The sequence below is a fragment of the Canis lupus genome, chromosome 32, assembly GCF_048164855.1.
Source record: "Canis lupus baileyi chromosome 32, mCanLup2.hap1, whole genome shotgun sequence".
Taxonomy (NCBI): domain Eukaryota; kingdom Metazoa; phylum Chordata; class Mammalia; order Carnivora; family Canidae; genus Canis; species Canis lupus.
Genome location: NC_132869.1, coordinates 25,863,383 through 25,880,000, shown reverse-complemented (window position 1 = coordinate 25,880,000; position 16,618 = coordinate 25,863,383). Strand labels below are relative to the sequence as shown.

The 16,618-nt window shown below is 36.5% G+C and overlaps 1 protein-coding gene across 15 annotated transcripts in view; it reads right to left on the bottom strand.

Moving 5' to 3' along the window:
• Positions 1-16,618, bottom strand: part of TCF12 (transcription factor 12) — a 373,993-nt gene that overhangs the window by 3,678 nt on the left and 353,697 nt on the right. For 6 of the 15 annotated variants that reach the window (XM_072808763.1, XM_072808761.1, XM_072808767.1 and 3 more), the window contains 4 exons: positions 13,686-13,800; positions 12,260-12,440; positions 7,101-7,333; positions 1,621-1,774 (listed from right to left, as the gene is read on the bottom strand). In XM_072808763.1, the coding sequence (XP_072664864.1) occupies positions 1,632-1,774; positions 7,101-7,333; positions 12,260-12,440; positions 13,686-13,800 (672 nt within the window). In that variant the 3' untranslated portion in view covers positions 1,621-1,631. The remainder of the gene's footprint in view (positions 1-1,620; positions 1,775-7,100; positions 7,334-12,259; positions 12,441-13,685; positions 13,801-16,618) is intronic. The other 9 variants (XM_072808765.1, XM_072808768.1, XM_072808773.1 and 6 more) reach the window with 3 other exon arrangements.

Below are 16,618 nucleotides of genomic sequence, written 5' to 3'. Positions count from 1 at the left end.
ATGTGACAACTCAATGTCAAATACTTTTTTTTTTTTTTTTAATACTCTTTTCCTAGCCTGATGTCTACCTGGGACCTGAGCATAACAAGTCCTTTAAAATGAGTTGCCAGTTTAGAAAGTCACATTTTCATTGAAAAACAATGGCATGTTTTTATTTTAAAACTTGGAAGTCTAGTTTTGAATAAAAATATCTACCTTTCCATGACATTCTTCTATATTTTTCCACAAAATATGAAATGATGACTTGAGCTTTAGAGGATCTGTAAGTTAACTGGCTCTTGTCTGAAGTCTCTTTGACATGCATAATCTGTAGGTTGCTGGATTTTTTTTTTTTTTGTGGGGGAGGTGGGTTAGTTTTCTCTAGTGTGCTAGTGTTATAAGTATAACTGACACTTAAATAATCAGATTAACTCTTCCTTTTGTCCCCAAGTAAACTCTTCAGTTTTGGTCTAGTTTGATCTTAAGAAGAATATATAGAGGTGGTAGGAACCAAATTCTTCAGGAAAAGGGAAGTTCTGTTTGTGGTTTACAAAATATTCTATCAAATTCCAGACTTTCAGCTCAAAATGAGATAGCTACAGGGGATCTCTGGGTGGCTCAGCGGTTTAGCACCTTGCCTTTGGCCCAGGGCATGATCCTGGAGTCCTGGGATCGAATCCCACATCGGACTCCTTGCATGGAGTCTGCTTCTCTCTTTCTCTCTTTCTGCGTCTCTAATGAATAAATAAAATCTTAAAAAAAAAAAAAGAGATAGTTACAAAGTTGACCAAATGAAATTGCACTTGGTATTTTTTTGTGCTCCGTATCTCCCATCCATTCACCTGTACTTACTGCTTTTAATGTGCTGATGAAATTGGGAAAAGAACTATACATTGCTGCAGGCAGATTATAAAAATGAAGTTCCCAGATGTATTCCTAATCCATGCTGCTAATTAAAATATTTAATTACATTTTATATTAACTTCTGCCACCTAAATAATAACTACAACTTAGATTGTTATAGATCTTGTAAATGTATGTATTTAAGAAAAAAGATGATTCACATTAACTACTTGGGCAACAACCTCATATTACTTTTGTACCATTAACCAAAAATTCATAAGTGAACGGTGTTTAATCCATGAAGGGAAAGATAAAAAGAAGCTTTCCAACAAGTAAAGTTCCAGAGAGAGGGGCACTGTGGTTCTATCAGATGTAATACCTTTACATTCATTAGTACATTCCAGAAGGTATAACTGATATGCTTACATGCTTATGAGGGAAGACGTATATTACAAACTTGTATTGTTGATCCAAATGGAAGCAAGCAGTAATTCTTTTGTGTATAAATATTTCAAGACAAGAATAGGTAAATGGTTAAGAGAAAATTGGTTGATGATGTAGGAGAACCCAAAATTCCTTGTGAATTACAGGATACTATCACACCCTGAATAGTAATTTAATATTAAAGGACACTGACTCTCTAAGTATGGTTATACAATAGAAAGGTAAATTGTTGGGATTTCAAATTACATCTGACCTTTATCATGACCAGTGCCACCAGAGAATTTTGTTCAAAGGTTCTTAGTTTAAGAGGAATCAGGTAACTTCGTTGCATTTTGTTTTCATACCCATACTTACCTGGCTGATGTTTACATATGACCCATAGGGTTGGTAGTTTCACTAAGCCCAGGATGGGTTCCTGGCAGTGTGGTTGGCGGCTCTGCCGATACGGCAGAAACTTTTTCTTCTTCCCTTCTCTTAAGGCAGGCTGCTTTGGGGTTAAGGTTCCTCTCTGAAACAGGGGAAAACGATTTTTATCATTACAGTCATAAATTATGAATTAGGGACTCTTTGGCCTTAATCTGAACAAATTGCTCTTATCTTTCTATGGGGATTACCGCTCTCTTTGCAATTTCATTCCCACACTGAATAATGTCACACAGAGGCAACAATGATGTGCTCACATAAATGTTCAGATTAAATGAGCCTGTAGGCTTATGTTTTTTAGTGAGAATTTGTGGTGTTTTTTCTTTTAATTCTGCTCATGATTTAGTCTTCGAGGGTCTGATTTCATCTATATCAACATCTAAAAGGCAGTTCTTTTACTGCTTCACTCAAACATTTTGGCAAGTGCTGTTGTTAGCCTACCAAATCTCCTCAGTGTCCTGCTAAGATATGGGACAGTGGATTGATATGAATGCTGACATTCTCTTACGTACCTGGAGAGAGACATCTGTGCTTTACCTAGAATTTTATCAGTTCAGGAAATAATAAAATAGATACTCTCAGCCATTCTTCTATAAAAGATGTGCCAACTCAAGGGAGAGAGGTAGCTGGTACATTATCTTGCTTTTCTACTTTTATATGTAGAACAAGACGATTGAATGGTTCTTTCTATTGCTAGAGGTATGATTAAAAGGGTGATAAAAACTTCTCTACTGCTTTATATATAAGGTAACAGAGACAACTAGAAGAACTTTTGAAGTGGGCATTTTCAAGAGTAGGGTATCTTACTATGTGAAAGAAAGTGAAAGAAAATCCTTTGGATTGGAGACATTGGATCAAAATCCATTTGGGAATTACTTTTCATGTTATCTTTTCCTTCTGTGAGTTTTAGGCACAAGATACTCAACCTATGACAGCTTCTGGTTAGTTTTTTGTTTCTGATAATATAGAGTAGAAGTGAAAAGTTGTTATATATATTCTTATAAACTGATTAAAAATGTTCTAATGAATGTAATATAAAAGGATCACTTAAAATTAGTCTGTAATGAAGGGGCGTCTGGCTGGCTCAGTCACTGGAGCATGTGACTCTTGATCTAGGCGTTGTGAGTTCAAGGTCCACACTGGGTGTGGAGATTGCTTAAAAATAAAATCTTGGGGCACCTGGCTGGTTCAGCTGGTGGAGCATACAACTTTTGATCTTGGGGTTGTAAGTTCAAGCCCTACCTATGTGGAGACTACTTAAAAATAAAATCTCTGAAGAGGAAAATCTTTCAAGTTTATAATAAAAACTGTATTTTGTAGAAGTTGTGAATTTTGTTAGATTTTCTTGAAATGGCCAACTGAATGCAACATAGGACTCTTCCTTTTTTGTGTTTTCTCTAAGCCAAGAAAAACGTACCTGAACATGCACTTATAATATGCATTTACAGTTATTTTAAAAAAAAGACTTATCCATCCATCCATCCATCCATCCATCCAACCATCCATCCATCCATCCATGAGAGACACAGAGAGGCAGAGACACAGGCAGAGGGAAAAGCAGGCTCCATGCAGGGAGCCTGACGTGGGACTCGATCCCGGGTCTCCAGGATCATGCCCTGGGCTGCAGGCGGCGCCAAACCGCTGTGCCACTGGGGCTGCCCCGGCACACTGATTTTCTTTCTTCTTCTTCTTTTTTTTTTTTTGGCACACTCATTTTCTAAGCCTAGGATCTTGTCATGAGATTCCTTTTTGGTGTTCTTTTGTGTTAGATTCTTTGTTTACTGGATCACGTGACTTTGTCTTTAATGGTTATGTCCTTAATTGGCTAAAACATATGTTCCAGAGCTTTCCGAGAATATGAACATGGAGGTAACATTTTAAAATCTTTGCGTATCCAAAATATCTTTATTCTATTTTCACCATTTGATTAATGGTTTGGGTACATATAAAATTCTAGGTCGAAAATTATTTTTTCCTCAGAATTTTGATGGTACTGCTCTATTATCTCTTGGAATCCAGCACTATTTGTCCAGAAATCTGATGATATTTTGACTCTGAGGGATCCAACCTTTTCACAGCAGACGTTTAGTTAATCTTCCTGTTTTCAAGTAATGCCTGATTTCTGCCTTCTCCAATATTAGCACCTCCAACAAATAGGGCCTTTCAGGGACTAGGAGTTTTGTGGGACAAAATGATCTGCTTCTTGTTGGTATTCTTCTCTGCTCCACTTAATTTCTTTTGTTTAAATAAGTCAATTACCACTACTCTACTTCCTATCTTGCATACATATTTTGCTCTCTCATTTGCTATGCTACAATCTTTTCTCCCATCTGTCCTTGTGGATTAATACTATTTTTATTCATTTCAGTGAGGATTTAGTAAGGAGTATTACCAATGAATATGCTAAGACTATCATATATTACCATATCATTGCAACTAAATTAAAATCTCCTGAGGGTATGGTCTGGAAATTTGAGAAAAGGAAAAGCCTTTGGTGATTCTGGAACCAGCCAGGTTTGGGAACCACTGTCCTAGCTCATTTATCTTCAAACTTACTAAGAGGCCAGTAAACTAGAATCCTGGAAGTTCTACTGTCCCTAAATTATTATTGAAAGGGAAATAAGCTGATTGAGTGAACCTTTGAAAGTTTGAGGAGGAAATGTCTGACCACTAATCTAATTGTTAGTAAGGGTGAAAGTACAAATTTGAAAGTAATATGTAAAGTCTACTGAGAATTAGTAAAACTGTAATGTTAATATTATTAATCATAATGGAAAGACTTAAATTGGCAATGGCAGGGATCAGATGGAACTTGGTATGTGAAGCACCAATACATAAAAAGTGCTCTGGCAAAACTTGAGGCTTGGAAGGGAAGTCCCCCTCTTCCTGCTCTTCTCCAGAATATACTGTTGGTTGCCCTCCTGATATAGCCACTTGTCCAAAGATGACAGGTTGTGGATAGCCAGATACAATCTTGAAGCACTATGCCAAACCAGAAGGTGAGTAAAAAGAGTGCAGAGAATGCCCAAAGTAATGATGTAAACAAAATGTACCTCTTCATAGAAATTGCTGGGCCCAGGCACTGATGGGTAGAAATCTTGCAGGGATGCAGAGGTTCTCAGAAGTAAACAGGTTACTTTAATAACTCAAAACTGCTGGAGATAAAGTCCAGAGAAGAGCAGTGGCCATGCTAAACTCTAAAGGTGCTGCCATAGCAAGGCAGAGATATGTGGGCTACATGAAGGGTTCTAAATCCTCTTTGACAGATAGCCATCTGTCATCCTTTCAAGAAGGATCTTTCACGAATCCCAAGGCTTTTACATTAAAGACATAAAATAAAAGCTCTGGGCTTTGAAGTCCAGAGGATAGGAGGAAGGTAGGCTTTTATGAATAGGAAAGCAGTCCCTAATGAAGTTAGTCAGTGTTTTTAAGTTCTGTTCAAATTCTAATCAATCAATGGCTCCTTATATAAAGCTTTCCAGAACTGCACAAAAAAGTCAGTATCGATTAGCAGTGACCAGAAAGTTATCAGGCAGTTGGATGAGCTTAGCTGTTACATTTCTCAGACTTAGCTTTTCTGTCCTAGCTACTTACATGGAACCACTACAAAGTCAAATCTTACACGTGAATGAATAAGCATGTGGAATTTACAACTTTTTTCAAACACAGAGGTATTTTTCATTTTGATGACTTAGATATGAGAGCAGGTACCTCTGATCTTAAACAAAATGTTTTAAAAAACAAATGATTCTGTATTCTAGCTCTAATAAACAGTAGGAAGAAAAAGGTGCCGTATGGGAATAAGTTCTGGTATCACTGCTGTCCACGTAGTCCAGATGGGGACAATAGTCTTGACAACAAATGGCTGGGTAGACTCAGGGTAGGAAATACCTTGGGTCTACAGAGCAGAAGGATGAATGTACTGGGACTACTACACACAGATGTCTCAGTGTCTTCAGAGTGAGACAAAAGATGTCAGACACAATGAAAAAAACAACTTGGATAAAGTGACAGGAGATACTGAAGGCTCAAGGAACCACTGATCCTGCCACAGATGAGTGGGCAACAATCAGAATATCGATAGGCATCCCAAGGGAATCTATACATTCTTGAAAATCAGGTATCATTAACATTTACCCTTTATAGATATTTGAAGGGCCTTAATAAGAGCAAGTATCTGGTTTTAATGGTAGATCGGTTATGCATGAAGTAATCTATTCATCATTCTTATTAAATATATTGGATGGAAGTGCAGAGATCAATTATTACTACAGTTAAGATTTTCTGTAAGTGTATTCAAATTCTTTAACCCTGGTTTCCTTAGACAGTGTTCTTTCTGTGACTAATGTTGAGGGTCCATGGTTATAGTTGTCAAGTATCTGTCCCACTTGTATTCTTTTTTCTTTTCCAACTTTCTTTAAGTAAAATCCCATATAAACATCCAATAAATAAGAAAGAGTTGCTTCTAATGAAAAGAAGCTAGAAGTAGGGTTTGGAACCCAAGGTCACATCTATAATTCTTTGCAAAAAGACTTAGGATAAAACAATCATAACTGTGGATAAGAAGACAAAGAGATATATGAAAAAAAATCAAGCTCAAGGGCAGAAAGCTTTTATTAATTGGTAAGCTAGGATCTACCATATAGGTGATTGAGACAAAGAAGGTGTGCAATAAAGGCTTGTTCAAAAAAATGAAGTTTCAAATCTTCTTCAAGATTCTATCAGTCTTTTTAAAAGATAAAAACAGTTGGGGGGGGGGGCAGTAGTCAGCAGTGGATGAGCCTATAATAAACCATACTTTTGCCCTTAGAAACACACAAGCTTGTAAGTCCATATTAGGCTAAGAAGTTCATGGCATTCCTGATCAGGGATCAACAAATAAGTCCTAAGACCATACTGACTTGGGTATAAAAAAAAATCCATATAAAGTAAAGCCAGGATCATCAGTGATGATCAGGCATCCTAGTAATCAGCAGGGCCATTTTAATAGATGGTCCAGGGTAAAGCAGGCACAAAATTCAGTACAGAGCATAGGGAAGACAGGAAAGAGCAGGGAAGGAAATAGATCTGGGCAGGTAAATTCAACAGAGTGGGAGACCAGACTTAACAAGAACAAGAACAAAGGGGCATAAGGCACTAATGCTGAGCAGCAGGCAGAGGCTGGCTATTCTCTGCAACATTTCAAAGGACTGTGCTCCATTGGTTTGTGGGAAGCATCAAGTCTACAGATACTGACCAATACTATGAGACAGAGGTGAGAGAACTACAGAGAAAACTTGATTCAGATGATACAGTGGCAGAAGTACTAGTTGAACTTAACAAACAACTTTCCAAGCAGAAGAGCAAGTGGTAAAAGAAATGCCTGCCCACCTAAGGCAGAACACTTCTGGATTTCTGCTGAACCTACTTACCTCTGACTTGCTGTTCTAGACTAAGGATGACTGCCACGGCCTGATGAAGAATAAGGAGTTTTGTTTGGGGTTTTTCACTCTTTAAATGGAGCTGACACATTCGACCAAGCTCTTTGAATGCCTCGTTAATATCCCGCACACGTAAACGTTCTCTGGCATTGTTAGCCATCCGCCTTTCTTTCTCCCTTTCTATCTTCTGTTCTGGGTTCAAATCCTCATCTTCATTAGTACTGCTAGAAAACAAAGTAATGACAATGTCTATTAGATTCCCTATAAGACATGCTCATTGTATAAAATTATAAAGTACAAACATGGAGATGAAAATTACCTTCAAATTTAACCAAACGGTAATAGTTACATTAACATGATTATATATTCTTTCCAGTCTTTAATGTGCATATATACACACATATATATAGTTGAAATTATACCACATACATTTAAAAAAATTTCTTTACTTACTTATCCTTTTATTTATTTAGAGAGTGAGCACACATGCAAGCTGGGGAGGGGCAGAGAGAGAGGGAGATAGAGAATCCCAAGCAGACTGTGCAGAATGTGGAGCCTGATGCAGGGCTTCATTTCACAACCCTGAGATCATGACCTGAGCTGAAATCAAGATTCAGATGTTCAACCAAGTGAGCCACCCAGGCACCCCCATACATATATTTTTAAATGCTTTCTCCATTGCACATTCAGCATAAACACTTCTTCACACTACTACAACTCTTTATAAACATAATTTGAATGACTACATAATATTCTAGTGCCTTGTTACTCAGAACGTGATCATCATCAGCAGCATTACTGGGAGCTTATTAAAAATGCAGATTATCAAGTTCTACTGTAAGCCTACTGAATTGGAAGCTACATTTTAACAAGATCCCTGGCTGGCTCAAATGTACATTAAGGTTTGCGAGGTACTGTCCTCGTATACTAATGCATTATAATTTGCCTAACCTATGCTTTTAAATATATTCTGGCAGTAACCTGGTGAGAAGGAAGAAGAAAAGCTTAAGATACAGAATAAGAGAAGTATCTCAGAAAATGACTACTTTTTGTTTCCAGAGAGAAGTATCAAGTGGCGATGATTTTAAAACATGAGTCAACTGGAACATTTTTTTTGAAGGATAAACTGGCAAAATGAACACATGTTCATGTTCAAATGGTCATTACATCTTGATCAGCAAATCCAACTTTAGGAATTCATTCTAAGGATACAATTAGAGATGTACATAGGAATTTACAAAAAAAGTTGATCACAGAATTATTTACTGTAACAACTAATTGGTAGTCCAATAATAGGACACAGGTTAAATGAATTACAATACATCCAGACAAATGTCTACTAAGTAGTCTCTAAAAATTAAGTTGCAGATTGTGCTAGTAAGTAAAAGAGGCCAGACACAAGGCTATATGCTTTATGATTTACACGAACTTCTAGAAAAGACAAAGCTGTAATAATAGAAAGCAGATCACTGGCTGCCAGGAGATGAAAGAAGGGTAGTGATTACCAAGAGCATAGGAAACTCTTTGGGGTGGTAGAAATATTCTGTATTAATGTTGTGGTGGCTATACAACTACATACATTTGTCAAAGGACAAAAACTGCATACTTTAAATTGGTGTATTTTATTGTATGTGAATTAAACCTCAGTAAAGCTGGCTAAAAACAAAAAGGAAAAAAACATGTCTGAGAAAACTCAGGGATAGATGAAAATATTAAAAATACCCTATTTCAGAAAAAAAGTTGATACTGTAAAACTTATATTCAGCTTAATTCCAATTTAAACTATATTTATGGAATATTTATTTCTTAAACAGTAAATAGTAATTAATTCTTGGTAGTACAGTTTTTTGTGATTTTTATTTTCTGTATTTTCCAAATGTCTATTATCAAAATGGATTAAATAATCAGAAAAAAAACCCCAACATTTGAGGGAGATGATTTGGAGTAATTTTTAGAAAATTCTATCTTATTTATAGGAGCACCTGGGTGGCTCAGTTGGTTAAGAATCTGCCTTTGGCTCGGGTCATGATCTCAGGGTCCTGGGATTGAGCCTTGCATCAGGCTCCTTGCTCAGCGGGGAGTCTGCTTTTCCTTCTCCTCTTGCCTGCTGCTGCTGCCCCTGCTTGTGCTCTCTGTCAAATAAATAAATAAAATCTTAAAAAAAAAAATTCGGGATGCCTGGGTGGCTCAGCAGTTAAATATCTGCCTTTGGCTCAGGGCATGATCCCGGAGTCCCAGGATCAAGTCCCACATGCAGCTCCCCGTAGGGAGCTGCTTCTCTCTCTGCCTGTGTCTCTCAGCCAGAAACACAGCCATTTTTCAGCCATTTTTATTTATAAATAAATAAAATCTTAAAAAAAAACCCCAGAAAATTATATTTATATTTCAGAAATAAATGACTGAGCAGAGTCTCTCAGAACTCTGAAATAATATGCACAAAGATGTTTTTTCTCCGATAACTTGAGTACTATAAAATAAAGAATAAGTACACAATATTTTTACTAGCTAATTGTCAAAAATTATATAAAAATATTCTTTTATAATAGAATCACTAACTCTTTTACTTCAAAGGAACCTTTACAGATCATCTAGCCCAAAGGTTTCAAATATGGCCACCTATCAGAATTTTCAGGGGCACGTGAAAAATACAGGTTTCAAATTTCCCACTGACAGAGATGCTGATTTATTGGGCTTGGGCTGGGACTAAGGCAACCAATACAGAAATACATTTAAAATATTTCAGGATTCTGTGCATTAGGGCTGAGTACTGCCAGATTCAGAGAAATCACTGACCTCCCTAGAATCATACAGTTAATTAGTGGCAGTGTAATGACAAGGACCTAGGTAAGTGTTCATGGAAGCAGGCCTATACCACATACCTAAAATTATCATCATAACAGTATCTATAGTACCTTACTGGATATTTACTGCATACAAAAGTGTGCAAATGCATCATTTTCAGTTTATTTCCATAAGAATCCTGTAATAGAAAGTCTCTAGAGAAAAGGAACTAAAGTTCAGAGAGCTTTAATAACTTGTCCAGGGTCACTTGGCAAATATATGATAGAGCCGTAATTCAATCCAGGTTAACTTTATTTATCCAGAGACCATGTTATTAACCTATTAACTTATTAATTACTGAGCACTGCTGTTATTAGTAACCTGTTATTGTCTTCTCAATTTCTGATGATCTGTAACAGGGTTCAATAAACTATGACCCATAAGCTGGCTCCCTGTTATCTTACATAAGATTTTACTGAAAGAGCCATGCTCACTTGTTTATGTACTGCCTTTGGCTGCTTTTATTATAATGACAGAGCTGAGTAGTTGCAATACAGACCCAATGGCCCACAAAACCTAAAATAGCTACTGTCTGCCCTTTACATGGAAAGTTTGCTAAACTCTGACCTTTATGATGAAAAGATGAATAAGAAGGAAAGATGCAAATTATTTCTCTTAAAAATTCTATTTGAATAGTAAAACTATTAAAGAATTAAGATGCCTCAAAGGAGGGGTCTCTGGATTCTCTAACCCAATTTTTACTTATTCATGTCTCTATACAACAGAGTACAATGCATATTAAAATGACAGTATTAAGGGGTGCCTGGGTGGCTCAGTTGGTTAATCATCTGCCTTCAGCTCAGGGCATGATCCCAGGGTCCTGGGCTTCCTACTCAGCGGGGAGTCTGCTTCTTTCCCTCTACCCTTCCCCCTAGCTCATGCTCGCTCTCTCACTCTCAGATAAATAAAATCTTTTTAAAAAAGAGACAGTATAGGAACCTTAAGATTTAACTTTTAAATTAATTTTCTTTTTTAAAAAATTAATTTTCAATTTAATTTTTTTAAAAAGATTTTTTTCTTTTTTTAAAAAAATATTTTATTTATTTATTCATGAGAGACATACACACACACACAGAGGCACAGACATAGGCAGAGAGAGAAGCAGGCTCCATGCAGGGAGCCTGACGGGGGATTTGATCCTAAGTCTCCAGGATCATGCCCTGGGCTGAAGGTGGCGCTAAACCGCTGAGCCACCAGGGCTGCCCAAGATTTTATTTATTTATTCATGAGAGACACAAAGGCAGAGACACAGGCAGAGAGAGAAGCAGGCTCCACACAGCGAGTCCGATGTGGGACTTGATCCTGGGTCTCCAGGATTACACCGCAGGCTGAAGGCAGACACTAAATCGTTGAGCCATCCAGGCATCCCTTCGATTTAATTTTTAAGTTATAACTACCATACTCATTGCAGTCTCCTTTGTACCCTAACTTAATACAAAGAATAATGTTTTAAATATCTATATGTGACACATATATATTATTGATGTCAAAAAACAGGATATGCCAAAAATATACAAAATCATCTAAATTTAACGCAGAACTAGAAAAATCTGAGGGAAGAACCTGGAAGTCATTTGAAACTAATGGTACTATGTGTCAATATCCACACTGCCACTGCAAAGCAAGGTCAAGTCCAATTTCTAGAAAATCTTCCTCAACAACATCAGTCCACCTGGAGTACTTCCTTTTCCATGTTCTTCTCAAATTATTGTTTAAATTAGGAGTTGGCAAACTTCCTCTGTAAAGTGCCAGATAGTAAATATTTTCAGCTTTGTGGGCCATCTGGTCTCTGTTGTAACTACCCAAATCTGCCAGTGCATTGGGAAAGCAGCCATAGACCATACGCAAATGAATGGGGTATGGCAGTGTTCCAATAAAACTTTATTTATAAAAATAGGCAATGGGCCAGATTTGGCCTATAGGCCATAGCTTGCTGACCACTGGTTTAAATCCTACAATAGAGTTTTACCATATTCACAGTGTTAATATATTCAAGTATTTATTGGTGGGATGTGTCTGAATGTCTTCATATGCACAATTTAACTTGTTTTAATTATTTTGTCCTCTAATTGAAGGGAGAGATGTAATTCTTTTTGTTATGTAGCCCCTAAAATACTGTGGTATTATGGAATACACAATTTTGGAGTCAGCATCATATGACTCCCTTTCTAGGGATGCCAGTGAGCACTAAATGAAGTAACATGAAGTTCCAACATAGTATCTAGAACATAGCTCACACTTAATAAATGCATGATACCCTTCAACTTTCCAAGTATTTTCACCCATGGCAACGGAGTGAAATGTAATACCTGGATGCTAACAGATACCTTGTTCTGCCTCTAGATGAAACCTTGATATCTTTTTGGGAGGATTCATCATCTGATTTCATGTCATCTGATGAAGGAGGTTCATGAAGGTTTTCATCTTTTTCTTTGTTTTCAGTCTTGATTTCTGCTGGAACAACGGTTCCAGACTGATTTTGTAAGCCACCTAACAAAGAGGCAAAGAAACAAAATAAATGTCCAGAATTAGAATTAAGACAGCAGGAAGACTTGTAGATGGTGAATGTTCTTACTCGTTATAGGACTATGATGGAAATCTGAAGATGTAGGATAATATACTACTTAAAGCTGGGAAGAACTGATCCAAAAACTTTGAAGAAAATGATTTTTAAAGCATCTGATTTTTAAAGAAGTCTGGGGCACCTAAGTGGCTCAGTGGGTTAAACGTCTGACTTCACGCCTCAGTGGGGAGTCTGCTTGAGATCCCCTGTTCTCCTCCTCTTCCCTCGCCCCCCATCAAATAAATAAATCAATCTTAAAAAAAATAAAAAGTCTGACCTTGAAGGTCACTTTAACGATTACTTCTAGGCACTATTTAACAAGTGAACAAATATGAGAAACTTCATGCAGTTTAGAAATTGACTTCTAAATGCTAAGGTAAAGGAGATAAGCTTTAACACTTTCCCAGATAAGCACAATAAAATGGGTCCTATGATTAAATATAACTGGGAACACTTTACTTTGGTGCTCTTAACATAGTTACATATTTGTACTTACTTACAAGCTCTGTTATAAATATTTAACATAGTTTGTTTTTATCAGAATTGTCTCTCTCTCCAAGTAAATTATGATCTTCTAAGTAACAGATACTATCATCTGGAGCTCTCAACATACTCAGAAAAATCTCTCACTGCCTCTAGGGACCATGAGGACTCAGTCATGACAGGAAGTGATTAAGGAAGGGAGACATGATAGAAACAGGAGGAGGTAAGATGACCAGTAAATACTGAAAAGTTTGCATGTGGTTCTATCCATCAATAAGTATCTACATTTGGCCTAGCCAAATGAAGCAAATGGAACCCTAAATATCTACCCTCTATATTCAATAGCCCTACTGTTTGGAATTGTCCCACCTAAGATGGCTTTTTTTTTTTTAAAGACTTTATTTATTTATTCATGAGAGACACAGAGAGAGAGAGAGAGAGAGAGAGAGAGAGAGGCAGAGACACAGGCAGAGGGAGAAGCAGGCTCCATGCAGGGAGCCTGACGTGGGACTCAATCTGGGGTCTCCAGGATCACACCCTGGGCCAAAGGCGGTGCTAAACTGCTGAGCCACCTGGGCTGCCCCCTAAGATGGCTTTCGATTCACAGATGTCAATCTGCTTGTAAGAAAGATGACAGTGTTCCAAATGATATCTTTGAATGCATTACTGCTGAAAAACAATACAATTACCTCTATAATTTTCTTGTGTTTTGTGGTTCAAGTCTGTGCTTGAAGCAGTGACTGTACTAGACAGGACTGAATGATTGCCATTGAGACTGACAGAGTCTTCTCGATGAGTTCCAACCTAAGGTAAAAAAAAAAAAAAAAAAAAAAAGAAAAAAAAAGTCAAAACAATTCAGGGGCAATAATTGTATAAATTGTTTTAATGGTTTTAATAAAGAAAACAACATCTATCACTCATCTGAATTTAGCAACTTTTGGGGGATGCTACTTTTCTGATTTTTGGATTTCAAAAGATTTAATGGTAATATTGCTTTTAAATCAAAATATAAAAAAATAAAATTCCAACTTTCAAAGTTTATATCTCACAGAAGGTTGTGTGAAGCAAATGAGACACCAGAGAAAGCACTTTATATGCTATAAAACACTACACATTATAGCATGTTAATAATCCTACATCAATCTGAAAAATCTATATGCTGCCTAAATAAATCACAGTATATATAAATTTGCATTTAACAAAATACTGCTACACTACAAGTAATAATAGTATTTATCTGTACTTTGGTACCCTTTCCTCACACACACATATATAGTGTCTTGTTTTTTCTTCTTCCTATGTCTCCCTCAATAATTTTAAAAGAGCAGCAAAAGCAATACAAAATGAAATTGACTTAAAAGTTCTGCATTGCCAGGCAACAAAAATGACATATATTTTTATTGTTTTAATCAAACTTACATAAATCACAATTAGCTTATTAGAAGGTAAGACATACAAATACTACCAATTATTTAAATAGAGTAGTATTTTTAGAAAAACTAGTTATAAATGAAGCTTTTTACTAGAACAGTAGCGCTGTTACTAAAGAGGGTTATTGCTTGGAATTATACATAAGAATCACTGTTTTTCAATAAATCCATCAATCCCAGCAAACTCTTTTGGTTTGAATCTCTCTTGAGTAATTAATATAGTTTTTAATCTTTCATGACTTTGTGTGAATTTTACCCTAGGAAGTGTAAATACCTCTATACAAGTTTATCCTTCGGTTTCCTGTAAGCTAAACAAAAGGTACCAGAGCAAAGTTTCAGGCAACAGGCCATTTGGTACTTGTCCTGTTTGGAACACATCAGGTCTTTCACCACACTTTTTAAGAAATATATGTTCTCCGCCCTTATTATCTTTATTTTTTTTTTTCCTTATTATCTTTAATGCAGCTTTCACTTTTTAAATTTTTCTGAGAAGGGGGAGCAGGAGGGAAGAGCAGAGGGAGGGGGAGAGAAAGAATCTTAAGCAGGCTCCACACCTAGTGCTGAGCCCAAGACGGGGCTCCATCTGTCACAACCTTGAGATCGTAACCTGAGCCAAAATCAAGAGTCAGACACTTAACTGACGAGCCACCCAGGTGTCCCTTTAATGTAGTTTTAAAAAACCCACTTAATATATTCCCTATCTACTTTTAAATTTATTTGAGGATTAGTCATTGCTGATGATTAGTTGCTTTTTTTTGCTTATTATGAACTACTTAATCATCTAAGCAGAGGGCCAGTTCAAAACTCCAACTGATAAAAACAAATATAGTATAAATACAATATATAGCTACAAAATTTTTGGGACTTTAGGAGTCTAAGCCTATTCTGAAGATAAATACCACCAGAATAATTTTGACTGGTTGAAGAAACCACTGCAGGACAAAGTAAAAACTTAGATTTCTGTGTTTGTGTTTATACTGTAAACTTTAAAAGTTCTGTGATCTTTGGTCTATGTGCTAATTTTTGTTCTTACCTAGTATTTTGAGCTATAATACCAAGTAACTTAAAAGAGAATAGCTTTTTAAAGCTTAAACTTTTAAAGTTATGTATATTTACTCTATACTACATGTGTACAACTCATTTAATAGCTCTGTAAGACAATATCATCGAGTACCCTGACTGAATTTTCATCCAAGTGATAACACATCTTCTGAATTCTTACTTATTAGTAGAAGCAATTCTTTGATTATCTGAATCTCAACTAATAAAAATGTCCTATCATTTCCCTTCTGATGAAAGGCCTGGCAAACTAAAGACTATCTATATAAATCTTAGGGCTTTTGCCTTTACCTGAAGGAAAATCATATGGCTTATCAATTTGTTTTGGGATACAAATGCCAGTAAATATTTTCATCTCTATGGAATACTATGAACTAAGTATATTTTTGGCTTCCAGAAAGAAGAAAAAAATTAAACCTTTGAAAAATGGTCTCAGACTAGCAAAAAGCTGCAAGTCTGGAGTTTTTCATGTTAATGAAGTTAGCAGGAATTTTTTTTTTTTTTTTTTTTTTGGTAACTTGATTCCTCTCGCAAATGGCCCTAATATATTTTCTGGAGAATTTGACTTTCACAGTTCTTAAGTTCTATTTAACCCTTGCTCACACTGGCTCCCATGTCCTCCTTTTAATCTGCAGCTACCCATTCAAATGGCTCTGTCCACAGACACAACAGGTGTATAAACAGTTCTTTGTCTGAGCTCAGAGACTGGGCCAGCCAGATAGGACCCTATGTTTAATTGTTCCTCTCGTTAGCATACAGCTGACAGGCTGCTCCTACTGGGGGGAGTAGCAGGGGAAGGCAAACCCCTAGGCCTGCTATGCTCTAAACTTCAATTATTATGAAGAGCTCTATTTCAGAATAAAAGACCCATCTCATTAAATGACATCATCCTGCATTCTGAATCTTCACAATCTGTGTATGGCCTTACTTTTGTGGGAGCACCCAACAAGGGACCTGTTTTCATTTAATTTGGCCAATAGCTTTAGCACCCACAATAGAAAAATGCTAAATCTAATTAGTTGATGAATAAGAGGTCTTGTGAATTAAGGAGCAGATTGAAAAGTACTCAGTATGAATTCCTCTCTGATTCTGAATTCTATTCTAATAATTTGTTCCATTTGTACTATTCACTG